This window comes from Camelus dromedarius, chromosome 11 (assembly GCF_036321535.1).
Source record: "Camelus dromedarius isolate mCamDro1 chromosome 11, mCamDro1.pat, whole genome shotgun sequence".
Lineage (NCBI taxonomy): Eukaryota > Metazoa > Chordata > Mammalia > Artiodactyla > Camelidae > Camelus > Camelus dromedarius.
In genome coordinates this window covers 58,673,685-58,692,976 of record NC_087446.1, presented here as the reverse complement: position 1 = coordinate 58,692,976, position 19,292 = coordinate 58,673,685, and the positions used below count along the sequence as shown (strand labels likewise).

Here is a 19,292-nt window from a genome sequence, read left to right as displayed (position 1 = left end):
TATTGTTGAGTGTTTGCCTCTTTTTCTTGAGACTCTAGAAAGGAGTCACCAACATGTATCCATCTTTGTGTTCTCTTGGCCTATGGAAAGCTCTTGGAGAATGTTTGCTGAATTTAATCAAATTCCATGTATTGTTGCTTTCCCAAGGATGAGATACTTTAACATTTCTCTCCCCTCCTCTCAGCCAATTTTACTACCCCCATCCAGCCAGTTACTCGTTCTGGGGTATAACCTCCACCCTTTCCACTTGAGTTCAGCATCCGTTTTGATCTTCAGGGCAGAATGGAAAGGATTGCTGTTGACCATCTTTTGAGAGATGGCATTACTGACAAAAAATTGTACCCTCTCGACCCCAGATTCTCTCTCTCTCTCTCGATTTGTAGCACGAAGTTATAGTTGGGAAGGGGAGGGAGATCTAGACACCCCTTATCCATGAGTGCCTGTGAGCCTGAAGAGAAAAGATTTTCTAGCTGAGTAAACCTCTCTGCTAATTTCAAAACAAGCTGGAGTCTAGGGACAAGATAACTTGCCAGCACTGGCCCCTCACAGCACCACCTAGTGGACATAAAAAACTAACACGTGGACTCTGAGCCTGTGAGGGCAAACGGCCAATCCTAAAATAATTCACTTCTAGATCCCAAAAATCTTTGCTATTTACACATTAGGAGAGAGGATGCACCTGCAAGGAAGAAAGAAATGCCAAATAAATAGTAATACAGTCTCAGGAATGGAAAAAAAAACAAAAACAAAAACAGGGGCTAATGTACTTCGCCTTAAGCTGAAAGAGTCCTTGGGGAAGTAATTAAACTAGTATCCTTCTATCCCACTCATCCCAAATATAAAGCCCAGAAGGAGAGTATGATGCCTTAGCCCCTCAGTATTGATTTTATCAGTGGCTTTGGAATTTATTTTTCTGCAAACCAAGGTAAGGAAAATAAATCTCTTACATTCTAACCCGGTACTCATATAGTATATATTTGAAACAAAATTATCATGAGACATATTTACTCTTAAGTATCTCTCTCTGCTCTTTTCTATTCTATTTAAGAAACGATATTGGTCACAACTTTCTAAATTGATTTCATAACCCACATTTAGAAAAACACTAGCTTATCTGTAAATATCATCCTATAGCATGTGATTAACATTGATTTTTATGTAAAGAAATGTGTCTCTGCAAAATTGAAAGCAAATTTAAGGGGGAGGGGATAGCTCAAGTGGTAGAGTGCATGCTTAGCATGCACAAGGTCCTGGGTTCAATCCCCAGTAACTCCTCTAAGAATAAATAAATAAATAAATAAATAAATAAATAAATAAATAAACAAACAAACAAACAAATAAACAAATAAACCTAATTTACCTCCCCCCAACAAAAGAAAGCAAACTTACCACGTACCTTTCATGCTGCCAAGCCTTTACTCATTTACTTGCTCTCCCTTACCTACCTTTCTTGAGATGTGAGGGTCTTCAAATTCCAACTCCACCTTTAAGCCTCCCCATCCCCCGAATCAGAAGTTTCTTTCTTAGCTCTCCCTCAACACGTTGCTGATCTCTCTACCATAGTAGTTAGTGATTTGCACGCTTAACAGCTTCCTTAAATGAAGGGTCTACAATGTCTTCTTAATTGCATCCCTCCGGACTAACACAATGATTGATAGGACCCAACAAATATTGAAATAAACTTTAATCAAACCACTGAAGACCCAGAAAATGTAAAGGTTTACTGTGGTAAATTCTTTTGCAAAACAATTAATCTCTCCCTAATAATGATTTTTAAAGTATAGATTCCTCTGAAACATCAGAACTTACAAAGCATCAAACACCTACTTATAAGCCAATTAAATCTTATTTAAAATCTTTATAATTGCGTTGGGGTCCTTTTGGTTTTTTGGTTCTTTGGGCTTTTGGTCTCACACTGAGGTCCCTAATCAAGTTCTCATAACTGCTCAGGTGTGCCAGGCACAAATTTTCCCTCCTCTTCTGTTTCCCCACATGGCTTGTGGCTTCATTTGTTCAGCCAAATATTTGAGAATTTATTCTGTTGGGCACTGGGATGCAGTGATGATAAACACAGTCCCAGAGCTGGAGGAGCACATGATCTAATGAGGAGGAGGAGGGCTAACAAGTAAACAAGCATGACAATATAATGTAATAAATGCCACTACAAATGTTAAGTGTGGAGTGTTAAGGAAGTAAGTTAAGAAAGGTGCCTAATGAAAAAAAAAAAAAAGGTACCTAATGTCTGGTAATGAAAGTCTTCCCAGAGAAGATAACATTTAAGCAGAGATCCAAATGCTAAGAAAGAGTTGATTAGGGAGAATGAGTCCGGAGAAGTATTCTAGGCAGGGGGGCCAGCAGGGGCAAAGGCTTAAGGCTCAGAGAGAATGTGGCTCATTTGTTGAACTGAAAATAGTTCAAGAGTTGGAGCAGTTTGACCAGAGTTGAGGAATGGCCAAGAAACAAGGCCAGATTGTGTGGGACCTTAAGAGTCAGGCTAAGAACTGTGAACTCCTGAAATAGTTCATTACAGCTGACTTTCCCCTCTGTTGGTTTCCATACTGGCAGCTGGCTAGAAAGACTGTGATAAGTGAGGATGTGGAAATCAGAGGATAGACAAAAAGTGACAGCTCTTTATGGCTGAAAATTCCTCTTCCTGTATCATTAGTTGGCTCCACAATGCCGTCTGGGGGTGGGGTGGGGGGCATGTGAGAAGGTAAAATTTCATGAGTTGAGTTGCGCCAGTGAAGCTGTGAAGTAGGTCGATGATCTTCAGAAATAAACAGCAAGGGAGATACCAAGGCCCCATTGCTATGCAGCACGATAATGATGACACATGTAAATTAACGTCCAATTTAATTTTTGTTTCACTTTATTATAACACTAATTTCTGTTCACTGAAGTCTGGGCAAACGTACAGAAGTCGGTACTAATTTGGTAATACACATCATTTTTAAAAATTAAAAGCAATATTACTCCCAACACTTACCTTCCTGCACCAAACTGATGGGGATAAAACACCTAGAAGCTGACAAAAGAGGCAAAGCAAGACATGTTGTCTACTTGAGTTTATTCTGTTCTTTTTTTTTAAAAAAGAAAAAAAAAAAAAGAGGTGAGGGATGGAGGGGGAAATAACCCATAAACACTGTGAACAGGAACCAAGACTCCAAGACTTGGGCGTACTCCCCCCCGACCCTTGACCTCAGTTCTCCAAGAGACTCCCACCCACCCGATTTTCTTTTAAACAAGACATCCAAATCAGCAGCAAAGGTACCTCCTGGGGTAGTCACGGAGATTTTGAACACTGGGAATGGGAGGGAGAAAAGTCCAAAAAAATAGGAGTTGGTAAGGAAAGGGAAGGAATGAAGGAGAGGCTAGGCTCTGGAGGACAGAGTTGGGCCATGAGAGGTGAAAGCGAGCCAGTAGGGGGCACCCCTCCTGACTGCCGCTGCCCACGTTCCCCAGGACCCCGGATAGCCCCGCGGTTTGTTCTGCAGTCCGTTCCCTGTTCCCGGGGGGGCCTCACAGGCCCAGCTCCAAGTCCTCTAGCTCCTCCTCCAGCGCCCTCCTCCTCGCCAGCTTCTCCAGCTGCTCTTTGCTGGGCTGGCTGATTTCCCCAGCCTGGATCCGCTGCTGCAGCTCCTCCACCTGCCGAAGCTTCTTCTTTAGGTTCTTTATCTTCTTGGCCTTCTCGGTGGCGGCGGCTGGGTCGGGCTGGTCCAGGGCGGCGGTGGGGGCTGCCCGGGAGGCCTGTGGAGCGCTGGGCACCTGGGCGCTCTCGCCCAGGGACACCTTCTCGAGAGTCCGGCTCAAGGCCTCCGCCTCCCCCTTCTCCTGCTGCTGCCGCCTCTTCTCCTTCCGCTTCAGGTTGCGTTTGGCTGTCTTGGAGAGGCCTGGTTCACCGCCTTCAGGCCTGGATGGGGTGACGGGAGCAGTGGCCTCGGGGCTCAGCCCGGGGGGCAGTTCTGGTTTACTCTTGAAAAACTTCACATACTTGTTCTCATACCTGCGGGGAAGAGTGTCAAAGAATCACGGACTTTTCCAAGTCCCCCCCTTTTTTTCTTTTCTTTCTTTCTTTTTTTTTAAATCAAGCCCTCCACCCTTTTTTTCCGAGCCCTTTTCTTAACAGTATAAATTATTTCACCCCTTTCTTTCCTGCTTCCTTCTTCTCCCTATGGCCCTTCCCCAGCTTTCCTCTGCTGTGCAGGTTGTAGGATCCCCCGGTCCTGAAGCTCCGATCTCTGAACGCTATTTACAGGTTCTGCTGAACAGAGGCCATAGGAACAGGGCTGGTCACTTGGTTACTCATCCCTCACTCATCCCTAAATCCTAGCTTCCTCCTCTCCCTTCTCTGATAGCTGCCCCCTCCTTCCACTTCGGAGGATCCTGGGATCAGAAAACTCCTCCTTGAACTCTTAGGCACGCATTTTCTTTCTTGCGGCAGGGACCCCATTAGGTACCCCCTCCTCACGCCTGACCACGCACACTGGGACCTCCTCCTGGGGCACATAGCCTTCTTTCACCCTCCGCTGCTTTCGCCAGGTCCCGTCTGGTCGCTGAGTGGAGGCGATGTACTTGCCTGAAATAACAGAATTGCGTTGGAGTTACTCTTTCTAATTTTCAATAGACTTTTCAAATAGATTTCAAATAATTTTAAAAACTTTTTAATTTCAAAATCGATTATATTACAGTCATGCTTGTGGAATTAATTGTACATAATAAACTATTATATATGTATATATACACATTTTAAGTTATAGAGAAAGTTTATTTTGGCAGAGAGTGTTAAACAAAATTAAAGTTGCATACATTAGTAACATAACTCAACATCGTTAATTTGGTGTAAGTGTGACTCCCGGAATGAAAGAATGCATCAGAGCACACAGCTTCCCCCAGCACCCATCCTTCCACTAAAAGCAACCATTAAAGCATCCTTTTCTCACATCAATCAACCCTTAATTAATCTCTCATCATTATCTATTGCGTGCCTATACACTGTATAATACACCATCCCTGCCCTCAGGGAATTTCTAATTTTATAATCTAGTTGGCAAGACAGGACAGGCATGGAGGGAAGTTTAAAAAACACAAGACAATAGCATGGGGACATCAAAAGACAGCAAATGAATAGGAGGCTAAAAAGGGGCAAAAACAAGAATCATGGGAAGGAAAAATGACCAGAGAAATTGTAGAGAAGGAGAAGTTTTATTAAGGTGAATGGTGAGAAAGAGGTCAACTTTTAGGAATCCATACTGTAGATACAAAAGCACTAGCACACAAGGCTGTATGTAAAGGATGTTTGCATTAATAATGTTTCTGTATTATTTAAATTAGCGAAAAGCTGAATGCAACTTGAATGGCTATCAGTAGATGAACGACTACATAGATGTGGGTCATCCATACGATGGAACACCATGCTGTTATGAAAAACAATGTTAGATACAAATGCACTGATCTTGAATGGTCTTCATGATATACTTTGGGATCATAAGAGTATAGATCCTCAAAGTTTTTAACGTCAGGATCCCCCACACACTCTTATTTTGTAATATTATGCATTTCACTACGCAATATAAAAAACAATCGTTTTAGATTCATAAATCTCATCAGAAAAGTCCTTACTAGGAAACTGCCATGCTCACAGTGGCAAATACAAGTTTTCCAAAATTCCGATTTCCTCTTGAAGGTTTGAATTTTATCACTGGCAACAAACACTGTCAATTGTTTTCCTTGAAATGACAGGCTCACTTCATTTTCAGGAAAATGCTATCAGATACTGAGGTCTGAATTACCATGGTTTGTCAGTGGTTCTTTCAAGTAAAAATGGGGTTCCATGAAATGGAAGCTTGTTTAGCTTGCAACTCGGACAACTGCACCAGTGCTTTTCCTTGAGACACCACCGCACTTCAGTGTGCAGCAGTGCTTCATGCTTGCGTCCTACTTAATTCACAGAGAACACCAGAAAGCTGTGTAACTTTCAGTTATAAGATGAGTAAGTTCTGAGGGGGTCTAAGATACAGCATGGTAACTACAGTCAGCAGAACTGCATTGTATATTTGCAAATTGCCGCAGAGAGTAGAGCTTTAACATTCTCACCATAAAGCAACGAAATGGTCATTACGTGAGGTAAAGGATGTGTTAACTAACCTTATTGTGGTAAACCTTTCACAATACATATGTGTATCAAATCATCACACTGTACACCTTAAACTTACACAATGTTATATATGTCAATCATATCTCAATAAAGCTGGGAAAAATAATAAATAAATTAAAAGATGTACATTAAGGGGCCAGGGTATAATTAAATTAATAATGTTACAAGGACATTCTTAAGTGAAACTGGCATTATTTACTGCAGTGTGTCAGTGAAGAACACAATGATTAGTACAGTTGGTGCCATCACCTTGATTACTGTTAAGGGGCCAGGAGTTTCCCCCATCATTGCTTTTGCACCCTTAGTGCCAACGTCAACCCAGCAAAAGAGGCAAATAGCATCTTAGTATATTATCAAAAGAGTTATGCTTGCAGACCTCCTGAAAGGGTTTTAGGGACTCCCCAAGGGTCCTGGACATTCTGAGAAACGCTGGGGTAGAGGACACTCCCATTCTTGGGGCAAGAGAAGCACTTAGAGGTCCATACAGTCTGTGTACAGGCGCAAAGAGAAAGGTGTGGAAAGACATAACAAGATACCAAGACTATGCTGGCTACCTTAAGAGGGATAACCTAGAAGAAGAGGTGGTAGAAACCATTAACTCCTAATAATATATATATATATATGTATCTTGTGTGCCTCTTGTTCTTCCTTTGAGCATCACTTTTGTAAAAAACAAGAAAGGGGGGAAAAAAAGAAAGATTTAAAAACTTAAAAGTCAAGTCAAGAGCCTCCCACAATGGATTATACATGGTTACATGAATTGAGTTTTTCTCAAAATACAAATATCATTAATAAATTAAAACTAAAAAAAAAAAAAAGTTAAAGAAAATGGGTAAGATTTGACAGGTAGGGGGGATAGGAGAAAACAAACATGAGCCAAGAAAGATGTGGCTGTGAGGCAGCCTGGAATATGCAGAGAGCAGAAAGCAGAGGAGTCCAGGTGAACCAGACAGTCCCTATTGGGGAATAACACAAAGTGAGGTTGAAAATTTAAAAATTTAAAGATCTTAGAAAGCCTAAAAAACAAAGTCAAGGAATTTGGAATTTATCAGGTGAACAAAAGAGGGCCCACTGAGGATACTGTTTGCTTAGCTGTGACCGTTTCGAGACAAGAGTTAAAAACTCAAGGCTCCGTGGAGGGAGGACTGAGACTAGAGGTGGGCTCCGAAGAAAGAGTCAAACTAAAGTAAATGAAAAGGGAAGCAGAATGAGATTGTAAACAGAATCTTACTCTAAAGCAAAATTTCAGACATGGGAAGGTAGATGGCATGTTCCAGAAAGGGAGACTAGACCAGTCCGGCTGAGTCAGGCTGGTGTTAAGTAAATGAGAGAATGTTCAGACCTTGAAATGTCAGTTAAGGAGCTGAATATCTGGAACATGGCATGCATTCAAAAAATATTTGTCAAATGAATGAATCTTTTATCCAAAGCAGTATTTTAGGGCAATTACTCTGGCATGATGAAAAGATGAATTGTTAAGAGAAAACACTGGAGACTGGGGAAATCAGTTAGGAAAAAAAGACTGCAATAATCCTGGCATGAGGCAGAACTGCCTGAAACAGTGAGAATGGAAAGGAAGAGAATGATGCCAGATACATTATCAAAGAATCAACAGCCTTCGGTAATTCCCTGACTTGGGGAGGGGTAAGGAGGTTGAAGTCAAAGACAATTCAACACACTTTGTTTCAGTAATTCTGATCTTGAGAATTTAGCGTAAGTAAATAGTTGTAACAGGGAAAAAAAAACAAAAACAGAAAAAAGAAGAAAGGGAGTAATCATGTGAAAATTATGGTATTATCTATAAATAGCTAAAAAATAAAAACAAACTTCACATCCAGTTATACAGGAATGGTTTACAAAACAGGCATTAAAACTAATAACAGTAAATTTTTTAAAAAATCATTAATGTGATACAGTGGAATGTAAAACATAATAAAATTATATAAACACCATGATTTCAACTCTTAAATATTATATTCAAAAGTTTAGGAAAGAATGAGCAATATGAAGTTATGTTGGGTGACTGGATTATAATTTTTCCTTTTAAAATTTTCCATTAATGTCATATTGTGGGTTTTTTAAAATCTCATTTTGTTTCAAACCAAAGTGGCTTGGAGAATGGGTACACCAAGGAGAGTGAAAGTACTTTTGACCAGGTGACCTATAAAGTTACAGAAGACAGAACATCTTTGTGATCTTTGGAAGATGAGCAGGATTTAGACAGGTGGAGGTGGGGGTGTGGTTAATGAGGAAAGAGGAAAAAGGGAAGATTTTCACGCTTATAGAAGAATATAAACAAAGGGACAAATCAGACTAGTCATGCCCCTACTTAAAATTCTTCCAGGATTCCTCTTGCCCTTAGGGAATTTACATGGAGGATGGAACCACACACAAAGGTCTTGTGACCCAGCTCTTGTTAGTCTCCAGCCTCTCAGCACCCAGTCACTCACCCCTGTGCTTCAGCCACTGAAATATTCACAAATTGCAACTGACTGTGTCTTTACTCTCTATGCCTTTTTGCTTTTGCTTCCTTTGGCTTGCAGTAGACTTTCTTGATTCTTATCTGAATTCCTATTGGTCTTTAAAGGTCCAGTTCAAGTGTAAACTCCTCAGTGAAGTCTTTCCTAACCTCCCCACACCAAACCAGTTTAGAAGTTGCCCTGTGTACACCCACAGTACCTGTTTTGGCCTTTTCTCATGATCTAATGTTTAATGTAATTGTTTGCTTGCTTGAGAGCAGGGACTTTGATCTTTGAAGCAAAGGTCTTGGCCCCTAGAAGACTGTAATTATTCAAATTAATAAATAAATAAAATTAAGTATCATATTAGGGAAGAGCAAATCTCCAGTATATTTTGGGCAAAAGGTGTATGTAATGGGAAAAGAGACTAGAGGTAAATTAGTAAGACTATGAAAGGTATCCAATCTCCTCTTGAGTTTGGACTCAAGCTTCAGAATGTGGGAGAATGTTAAAGGCCATTAAGGGAGTACAGACTCTGCTCAAAGCTTTGCTTTATGGAGATTAACCTGAAAGTGTAACACAAAGGTAGAAAAAAAATGAAAGCAATCGCTGCCATGTGAGAAGACTTAATTGAAATGATCTCTATGGGTATTGAAAAGAAAATGAAAGAGAAATTCATCATGAAGAATTAAGTAAATAGGATCTGACAACTGCCAAGATTTGAATGAGAGAGGAAATCATTGAAATTGCTACAGCGGATTTAATCTGGTGCTTGTCACGTGTTCTCTCTTATTTTTCCACAACATACCATGTGGGTAAATAGGGCATATGGTAATAACATCCATTCACACATGGATTTTAAATGTTTATTGAGTACTTGTTGTTGAGCCAGGCACTGTAACAGGAGCTAGGGATACAATGAATAAATAAAACAAGCAAGGGTCTTGCCTTCTTGGAGCATGCATTCTAATGAGGAAGAAAAAAAATAAGTAAGAAATAAACACAAATCAACAAACTAACTACAATATCACTCTTGAATGTGGACAATTTGGAGGAGAATAAAAACCACCGATACAAAGAAAGTCCAAAGGACAAGACAACTTTGTGAAAATAACTAATTCAATTCTAGACAGGTAGTGTTTTTACGTGGGATTAAGGAGAAAGGGACAATGCTAGAAGCGTGTATTTACGTAACTGCACAGAGATGATAACTGAAGCCTTAAGACTAGTACAGATGAAATTAGAGAAAAGCTAGGACAGAAGCTTCTTGAATGGCCATCCTAACTAGAAGTCCTCAGTGATATAAACAGCCCATCATCACAAAGGAGCACCCATTTTATGTTATCTTGGTTCCATTCTCTGGCCTTGATGGTATTCAAAGGTAAAGTCAAAAAGAAGGGGGGAGTGTGCCGATTTATAACCCTAGAAATAAAAACCATGGGCAGAATATTGGGATTTTCAGGTGGCATCTTTTTTTTTTTTTTTTTTTTTGAGACAGGGAGGTAATTCGGTTTATTTATTTATTTATTTGCATGGCAGTACTGGGGATTGAACCCAGGACCTCATGCATGCTAAGCAGGCACTCTACCACTGAGCTATACCCTCCCCCTCAGGTAGCATCTTTGAGAGGCAGAACCGAGAGGTTAGAGACTGCTACTATAAGAACTTCATAAACTTTGTTATTCCTCACATCTGCTGTTTTGTAATCCTCAATCTGTTTCCTTAAACTGAAAAGGGCTTTGTTTTCAGGGCTGGCAGGAAGACAGAGAAGAGACAACACAGCAAATCTTGGGAGGACTCCAAAGGATTAGGGGGAAGTAACTGGTAAAAGGTGTACTGAATCCCTGGAACCTGCTTCAAAGTTAAGAAAGGAGATCTGGGTCACAGATCTGAGCCTGAGGATGATCTCGGGGCCAACAATGATAAGACTTAGACATGGTTTCTAACATAGAGAAAATATAAAAAGAGAAGATCCATCTTGGAGGCATGACCCTCCAAAATGGTCATGGTCATCTTCCTCAAGGAAAAGGTGTCAGCAACACCAGGAAATGATCCTAGAAAAGAAGGACCAGGACAGTGCTATGCCATGGAGACCAAAAGGATCTGAAGTAAGGGCAGATGATTACCTGTATAGATACTGTAAAGATTGTGGTAGCTCACAGTGAAAAAAAAAAATGTGACAATGAATATACATATGTTCATGTATAACTGAAAAATTGTGCTCTACACTGGAATTTGACACAACATTGTAAAATGACTATAACTCGATAAAAAAAAATGTTTAAAAAAAAAAACACTGCAAAGAGATTAAGAAAAAGGAGAACTGAGTCGAAAAAGGTTATTCATTTTGGCAATTTGGAAATCCCTAATTATGTACAAGACTTTAGCTTCAGAAAAGTAGAGTGGGCAGAAGCCAGACTACAAATTAATTAAATGTAATAAACATTTACTGAAAGCCTCCCATGAGAAAAATACTCCACATTCTATGGGGATTATCAAGATCAGTAAAATGGTCCCCACTTTCAAGAAATTTACAGTTTAGGTCAGGAGAAGTAGGAGCAAGTTAGGCAAAGAATCACACAAAAATATACATGTCTTAGGTATCCCTAAGAGACACTGATACATACTAATAAGAGATTTCAAGAGAATAAATAAGCACAGCCTGTTTGATGGGAGAAGGTGACAGGAAATTAGGAAAATCTCAGGGACTTAATCTTAAAGACTAGGTAGTACTAGTAATGATATCAACAATAAAGGAACGGCTGATACTTCTGCAGGCAGAGAAAGGAAGGGAAAGGGCATTCTAAGAGGAATAACAACAAGCAAAATCATGGCAGGCTAAAACTCACAGTATGTTAAGAACAATCAGGAAAGAACATAAGGAGCTCCATTACACCAGGAACTTTACATCCACCACCTCACTGAATCGAGATTATGCATAGATTACTATCACCCACAGCCGCTGAGGCAGAGTCTTCAAGAAGTAAAGATATGTCCAAGATCACAAGGGTAGCATGTAGCTGCGATCTGAACTCAGTTCTGATGCTGAAGCTTACATACCAGCATACTGCTGTTCCACCTGCTTTATACTGTACAACCCAGTTTCCCTGGAGGGTTTAGGCAGAGATGTGATGATACTGTATTGGAAAGTGGTTTGTGCTCATACTAGAGAGGAGTATCTTGAATGAAAGAGCAAATTGTCCGTATGTAAATTTGACAGTCCATTCCAAAAAGATAACAGCACCTTTACTGAGTGCTTTGCTTCATGCCAAGGACGGTGTTTATATACATGATCTTATTTCATTCTCACAACTCCATGAAGGCTTATTCCAGATGATGAGAAATTTAATAACTTGCCTGAAGTTACAATGTCAGTAAACTGCAGCAGAATTCAAAATGAGGCTGTGGGTTTCAAAGGCACTGCTTTTTACATTATTACTGTGTATTGTGTTATAAATGAAAAAGATACCAAGAAGTTCAACATCACTAATAATCAAAGGAAATACAAATTAAAACAATCATTGTCAGTGGTAAAACCCTTTAGAAAGCAATCTGGCTACATAAACCAACGCTAAGCTAACTACTAACAACTAACTAGTACTAAGAGAGTGAGGTGGTCCTCTCATATAGCAGTATTTCCCAAAGGTTTTGTTAGATAAAATACTACTTCCGTAAGATATTAGCAAGGAATGCCCAAAAGAACTGTTAAATAAGGTTGGGAAATTCTGGGTTAAACATTAAAAAAAAAAAAAAGATTCTGTTTTTTATCAGTAAGACTTAAAATAAGCTATGTTCTTATTCATGTGAGTATTAAGATGTAAATGTAGTTCATCACTGTGTTTCCCAAATTTATTTGACTACAGGAATCTTATTTTTATATCATTTTATTTTTTAGATTTTTATTTTATATCCCTTCTCACAGAACTTCTAATTGTTTCAAGGATCGTATTTTGGTAAGTACAGCCATTCGGTACAATCACAATTATGTTAAATAGATATGCTATGTATGTATGTATATATACATATACATATGTGTGTGTGTGTGTGTGTGTGTGTGTGTGTGTGTGTGTGTGTGTGTGTATACACATAAAACTAAAAGGGAATGTAAATGTAGTTATCTTTGGGTTCTGGAATTACCAAACACACATGTGACTTATATAATATACTAGTTATGAAAATATTTTCCAAGTTTTCTACAATCAGTAGGAATTAATTTTTTAATTAATTAAAAATAAATAAAAGTTTGTACCCTCCAATCCAGTAATTCTACTTCTGGAAAATCTATCCTAAGAAAATAACCCTAAATGCAGACAAAAATTTACGCACAAAAATATTCATAGAGTTCTTATAACAAAAATTCTGGAAACAGTCTAGAAGTCCAATAACAGAAAATTGGTAAGAGAAGGTGCATGCCCAAACAATAAAACACTCTGCCAGTATTTCAAAAGATGTTTACAAAGACTTTTTAATAACAAAGAGAAACATTTTATGTGTTGCTATGAAAAGGCAACACATAAAAATATATATACTGTCTGATTTTAAAATGCACAGAAAAATAAATATCAGAAGGATCTATGCCAATTTTTTAATAAATTTTTTTTAGCTTTTGTTTTGGGGAAGAGGTAATTATGTTTAATTACATTTTTTAAAAATTTTTAATTTAAATAGAGGTCCTGGGGATTGAACCCAGACCTTGTGCATGATAAGCATGCACTCTACCACTGACCTAAAGCCTCCCCCTGGTATATGCCCAATTTAACAGAGGACTCTGAATGAATTATATTGAACAAAAATTACACAATTAAGTTTGTACTTAAGGAGCAGTAATCTGGTAACGGTGTGTCAAATGAACTGGACTAGAGAGAGTGACAGAGGTAGGACAACTATTTGTTGTCACAGCAATATCTGCAGGATAAAGGAAACTAAAATTTTATCAAACACTTAGAATAACCAAAGTATTATGCCTGATACTTTACATATATAATCTCTTCTAATCCACACAATAATCTTTACATAACAATAATAATTACAGAACCATTTCTTGGGCACTTTCTATGTGCTAGACGTGTACATTATATCACTTAAATTTTAATTCTCACAATAATCCTATATTGTAGGAGTTATTATTCCTATTTATTGATGAGAAAACTAAGGCTTGGATTCCCTAGGCTTAAAATTCCTAAGGCCACATAGTTAACAAGTATTGAAGATGGAATAAGGGTAACAGCAGTAGGAACAGAAGAATGATGTTTTGACAACAAGGGCCGATGAGGAGGGAGTAAAAGACAATGCAAAAACAACACCCCAGTTAATTTTGTTACTAGCAACAAAAACACCTAGTGCTCTGATCTTGGTTTCCTGTATCACTCTTCAATAAAGGGAACAAAGCCTCCTTGGAGAAATGACTCATTCTAAGACTGGGACAGGAAATATGCAAGATGAGGCTGGAGCATCTTCTAGGGCCAGAAAGTAAGGAAGAGCTTTTAAAAAAAAAAAAAAAAAAAGAGGAAAAACAAAAAACAAAAAAAACCCTACACTGATGGCAGTATGTCAAAGGGTCATGGGGCCAACTAAAGAGCTCCCAATGTCCAAAGCTGGAATGTTTGAGCAATAAAATAAATATAATAACCCAAAGTTCAAACTGATATAAATAAGTGATTGAATAAATAAATGAGGAAGAAGAGACAAACCTCCTGTGCAGAATTCCAAATGATGTGTATAAATAAATACTCCATCCTTAAGGAAGAGAGCATAACTCCCTACTCTTCAAGTGTGGGCTGTGAATAGTGATTTTCTTCTAAAGAGTACAAAATGGAACGGAGAGAGGAAAAAAGTAACTTTATAGTGGAGAAACCTTAACGCTACCTCAGCAGGAAGAGCATGCTAAATATCAAGAGTAAAAAAATCATTGTGATACTGTGTATCCCTGTAAAATATGAACTATGTATCCCTGTATGATATGATGAAAATGTTACTTTACTTCTAAGGTTGTCCCCTAAAAAGTACACAACCCCACTATAATCGTGAGAAAAACATCAAATTCCAGCAGAGGGGCAGCCAACAAAAATACCTGACCAATACTCCTCAAAACTGTCAAGACCATCAAAAACAAGGAAAGTCTGAGAAACTGTCACAGCCAACAGGAGTAAAGGAGACATGAGAACTAAATGTAATATGCTATACTGAGTGGGATACTGAAACAGGAAAAAAAAAAAAAAAAACTAGGTAAAAAATAAAGGAATCTGGTAGGGAGGATATAGCTCAAGCAGTAAAGCACATGCTTAGCATACACAAGGGCCTGGGTTCAATCCCCAGGACCTCTAAAAATAAGCAAATAAATAAACCTAAAATTACCCCTCAAAAAAGGAAATCTGAATAATGTATGAACCTTAGTTTATAACAAGGTATCAATACTGGTTCATCAACTGCAATAATGACACCATACTAATGTAACATGTTAATAACAGGGGAAGCTGAAAAAAGGTATACGGGAATTATATCATTTTCTCAATTTTCCTACAAATCTAAATCTGTCCTAAAAAATAAAGTCTATATAAAATTTTTAAAAAGAGAGAGAGAAATGATGCAAAAAGTTGATCTTGGTTTAGCTAGAACAGTACTGCCTTTAACAGAAACAAGGAAGGAAAAACTGATACTGATTTTGGTCAGACTGGATTTAAGGTGTGACAGTACATCTAAGAATGAAAGCTAGTCACCAAACAATCAGAAAAGGGAACTGGCAACTCAAGAGAGAGGCTGGTGCTAGAAATAAATCACTGTAAAGAGTTAAGAAACAAATAAGCAGTAAGGAAATGGAAATAGTATGTGTGGACCTGATATTCAAGAAATCAGGCTATGAACAGGTAAGAAAGAGAAATGACAGACCTTGATTTCTCAGTGAAATAAAAAGTGAGGTCATTTGCCACAAGAAGGAGATTTAAAACTGAAGGTTACAGAGAGCTGAGAAAGGTAGGGAAAATAGCCATGGTAGAATGCAAGCAAACCAAGAAAGAAGAATTGGACAGAAGCTGTGATGTTGGCAGAAGTTAACATTAAGTTACATTGTATTGAATGTGCAACTGTCTGTGTCTTTTCTCTACCCACGTGCTGTGGCCTAGAAGCAGAAGCCAAGAAAACAGTTGATGGGTATGATTCAAGATAACAGAAGTGCTTGCTTAGTATAGAAGATCAAAATGAAGGAAGAAAACAATGAGGACAGCATCAAGTGACTGGTTACAGAGGTCTAGATGGGGGCCTCAAAATTAGTCATGAAAGAAATGGAAGACTCAATGAAATGGGAAAGGTAAAGGACCAGAGAACCTAAGGAGGACAAAATCTGATTCTGTGAGTGTGATGCAGTAAAAATGGTTATTGGGTAAGGAGGTTAAAGTGAGAGATGGAGAGGACCTAAAGGCAGAAGCAGTGTCATAGGTGAGGTCCTATGTAGTAGGTAGGTCCAGATTGTAGTGATTTTGATGTGTAGTTGGTTTCAAAACTCAAAGGAAAGTCAATGGTCTCATGCTGAGGAACTATAAGATAAGAGTATTCCAAACATGCTGGAGACACTGAGAATGAGTGGAAACACTGAGAAACAGAATGGAGAAAAAAATATGATCGGATACATCTGGGTCCTTGTGGGCAGTAAATGATGGCCCTTGAGGTTTTAGAGAAAATGCTATAATTGCATGGCAGCATCTTCCACGAGGATGAGAGTGATAGTGGTGGATCGATGATCTGGAAGTAGTAAGGGAAAGCAAAATAGCAGTGTGATTCCTCCTCTTCCACATTGTCATAGAAAACAGAAGATGCTTCTTGGTGGGAGGGTAGGGTGAGATGTGATATCTGGATTTTCATTAAATCAGTTTAAAGAAAACAGAATAAGGAGACGTGTACTGGACAATGAGTAATATTTTCAAAGCACACATTAAAGGGAGCTGGTTGAAGAAGGACCTACTATGTAGACAGCAGAGGAAGAGGTGGTACCACTTTGAAATGTGAGGTTGCAGAGAAGTATCAAAGACTTGAGTTGTCATAGATACCATAGGAGAGGTGGGTTGAGAGGTAAGTAACATGGAAAACAGCAAAGCAAAACGACACATTTTAGAACAGTCTGCATGTACCAAAGCACGCGTGCACACACACACATGCACACACACACTGTCACTTCTACAGGATATACATACACAATGAGGGCTACAAAAAACAGTAACATCTTGCCTTGCACAGCATTTTTATAAGTTGCTTTCATATATACTATCTTATTTATCATCAATGAGTAGATATTACTATGCCCATTTTTTTAAAGATGAAATTATAATGGGAAAGCCAAAATGAAAATCTTGATTCTCAATTTTCAACACATAATTCTCACACACACAGCAGACAGTTCAGCATCTCAAGCAGCCAGGCTGGAAACTCTTCTCTAGCCAGAATTAATAGTAGATTCTACCAGCTTGTTAGAGAGCTTGAGAGGCCACTAGACACCTTCCTATTTGCCTTTTTGCACCTGAGATCTCTCAACTCCTATCACCAACACCAGAGAAGGGACAGAAGGCTGGTGCCATCAAGGAGAAAACTCAAGCTGAAAGTTGTATTAGGTTCCTCTTCCCTTCATACCTCTAGACCTCAGTGATCCAACAATAAAGATGAGGAAGATAGTGGAAAAAGCACTATGTAGCAACGAGGAGGTTTCCAACAGATACAGCTTCGAGAAAAAGAATTAAAACGGGGCTAGGGTAGGGCAGAAAGCAGGCATACTAAGAGATGGGGGAGGGGAAGGGGGCGAGCAGGATTTGGAGGGAACTGAGGGTGGAGGAGTCCCCAAGGCTGAAGAACCCAAAAGAGATATGGGAGCTCCAACTGCTGGAGAAAAGTTAAGGGCCAGTGAGGGTCCTGGAGCAAGGACCAGCACTGAAGAACCCCAGGGTTTGGGTGACCGGAAGCGGAGACCCCCAAACTCGAGACCAAAAGGGGGCGCAGGTGACACCCCGTAGGGGAGAATGAATGGGGAAGGCGGTCCGGAGGGCGGGGCAAAGGATGGGCCCCGGGATGGGCGGGGCACAGACCCCTTTCCAAGTCCGAACCCCTGCCCCGAGAGCCCGGGGAGAAGCGGCTCCGGGTCTCCCGCACTCACCGCCGGTCTCGTCAGTTACATAGGGAGTCGCCATCTTGAAAACGCAAACCACTTCCGGCGTGAGCGGGCTGGGGTCCCGCCCCCCTCCCCACCGGAAGTGGAGTCCTGACCGTAGCAAGCCACCATTTTAGTCTTAAAGGGAGAGTACACCATTTTATGGACCGAGGTGGAGAAGGAGGGAGTAGAAGCTGAAGGCTTTAATAAAATAAGAGCCGTGGTCTTGATAATGCCACTGATAACATTATTGAGGTCCTGCTGCGTGTATAGCAGTTCTCTGGGCGCCGAGAGAAGTGCCGAGGCACAGCCCCTCTCCTCACAGGCATTCTTCGTCCGTCTAGGACCTGCGGGAGAAAAGGGGGCAAGGCCCATCTGCACCCAGAAAGGGGGAGTCGCTAATAGATGAGGAAAAGAATATTCAGACCCTGGCCTGAACCCAGGTCCCAGAGCAACTTGGGGACATGGGGCGGGGCAGGTCAACTCCGGGAACGCACTGGGGCGCACCAATGTTAGGGGCGAACGCAAGACCCCAACTGACCCTCTCTTAGAAGGTGGGGAGGTCGAAATCGCTTGCCGATTGCCCTTGGCCGCTCAGCTCGACCTCCGGACAGAGATCCGCGAGAGGGGCGTGCTGGGGCAGAAAGCGCTGCCGGCTGGTCACCGGTCCCTGAACCTCAGGGTTGCTGGCGGCTTCTATGGCTGAGGAGGCGCCGGGCCTGGCCGGGCTGGGCGGGCAGCCCTGGGCTAGCCCTGCCCCTCGGGCGGCCCCAGGACTCGGCGGCGAAGTGCTGACAGCCCAAGTTTATTCTGGCCTTCGACCCCGGGAGCCTCCTCGGGTTTGGCCCCAGGGTCAGAGGGCAAGTTGAAGGCTTCTGGGCGGACCCAGTTAGTATTCTTATTAACCTTGTCCGTGTGTCTGGGCGCTGGGGATCGAAAGCAGGGCAACACGCCAAAAATCCGAGCCGTACGGTCGGTCACTCCCTTTGCAGCCCTGCCCTGCCCCGCGCCTCCCTATTCTTTAGACGAACCCAAATGTTCTCCCTCCCCCGCTCTTTTCAGCAGCTCTTTTTCCTTCTGGACTAAGTCCTGCTAAACTCGTTTCCCCTACAGCCTAGGAGGGGCCAGCTGCAGGTTTCTCTCCTCAGGTGTCTGCCCACCTCTTCCCCCGACGTTGCTTTTTCCTTATCAACCCTTCTACCTTCCTCCAAACCCCCAACTTTGGCTGAGGTTAATATCCAACGGAACCGCTTAGGGACCACCTCCAACGCTAGGCTGTATGTCCCATTTATAAAACAAATGAACAACAACAACAACAAACAGAACAGAGCAATGGCTGACTAGGAACTTCCTAAAGCTTTGATATGAAGCTTCAGAAATTTTCTGGGGTCACAGCTTGTCCTCCCATACTCCACCTTTCTGAATTCCACCAAAGGCTCAACTCACAAGAGCTCAAAAAGATTCATTTAAAAACTGATTTGCATTCACAGTTATTGCAAGTGTTTTAACACTGCCATCCTTAACCCTTGCCCTTCTTTCACCGGTAGTGCTT

General features: G+C 40.6%; 1 protein-coding gene across 2 annotated transcripts; it reads right to left on the bottom strand.

Annotated features, from left to right (window-relative positions):
• Window positions 1–3,050: 3,050 nt before the first annotated feature.
• Window positions 3,051–17,810, bottom strand: PYM1 (PYM homolog 1, exon junction complex associated factor). Of its 2 annotated transcripts, none has more exons than XM_010976899.3 (3): window positions 17,747–17,810; window positions 4,483–4,576; window positions 3,051–4,003 (listed from the first exon to the last, which is right to left on the bottom strand). In XM_010976899.3, the coding sequence occupies exons 1-3, from the start codon at window positions 17,778–17,780 to the stop codon at window positions 3,520–3,522; spliced, it is 612 nt and encodes a 203-aa protein (XP_010975201.1). In that variant the 5' UTR covers window positions 17,781–17,810; the 3' UTR covers window positions 3,051–3,519. The 2 variants fall into 2 exon arrangements, with proteins under 2 accessions (XP_010975201.1, XP_031319550.1); XM_031463690.2 differs by having other exon boundaries at window positions 4,458–4,576; window positions 17,747–17,765.
• Between the last annotated feature and the right edge of the window lie 1,482 nt (window positions 17,811–19,292).

What these genes read in the sequence shown, in the direction of transcription:
- PYM1 (XM_010976899.3), bottom strand. Translation starts at nt 17,780, where the DNA reads ATGGCGACTCCCTATGTAACTGACGAGACCGGCG. An exon ending in TGTAACTGACGAGACCGGCG is followed by an intron (nt 4,577 to 17,746) that starts GTGAGTGCGGGA and finishes CTGTTATTTCAG; the next exon opens with GCAAGTACATCGCCTCCACT. An exon ending in CCCCAGGAGGAGGTCCCAGT is followed by an intron (nt 4,004 to 4,482) that starts GTGCGTGGTCAG and finishes TCTTCCCCGCAG; the next exon opens with GTATGAGAACAAGTATGTGA.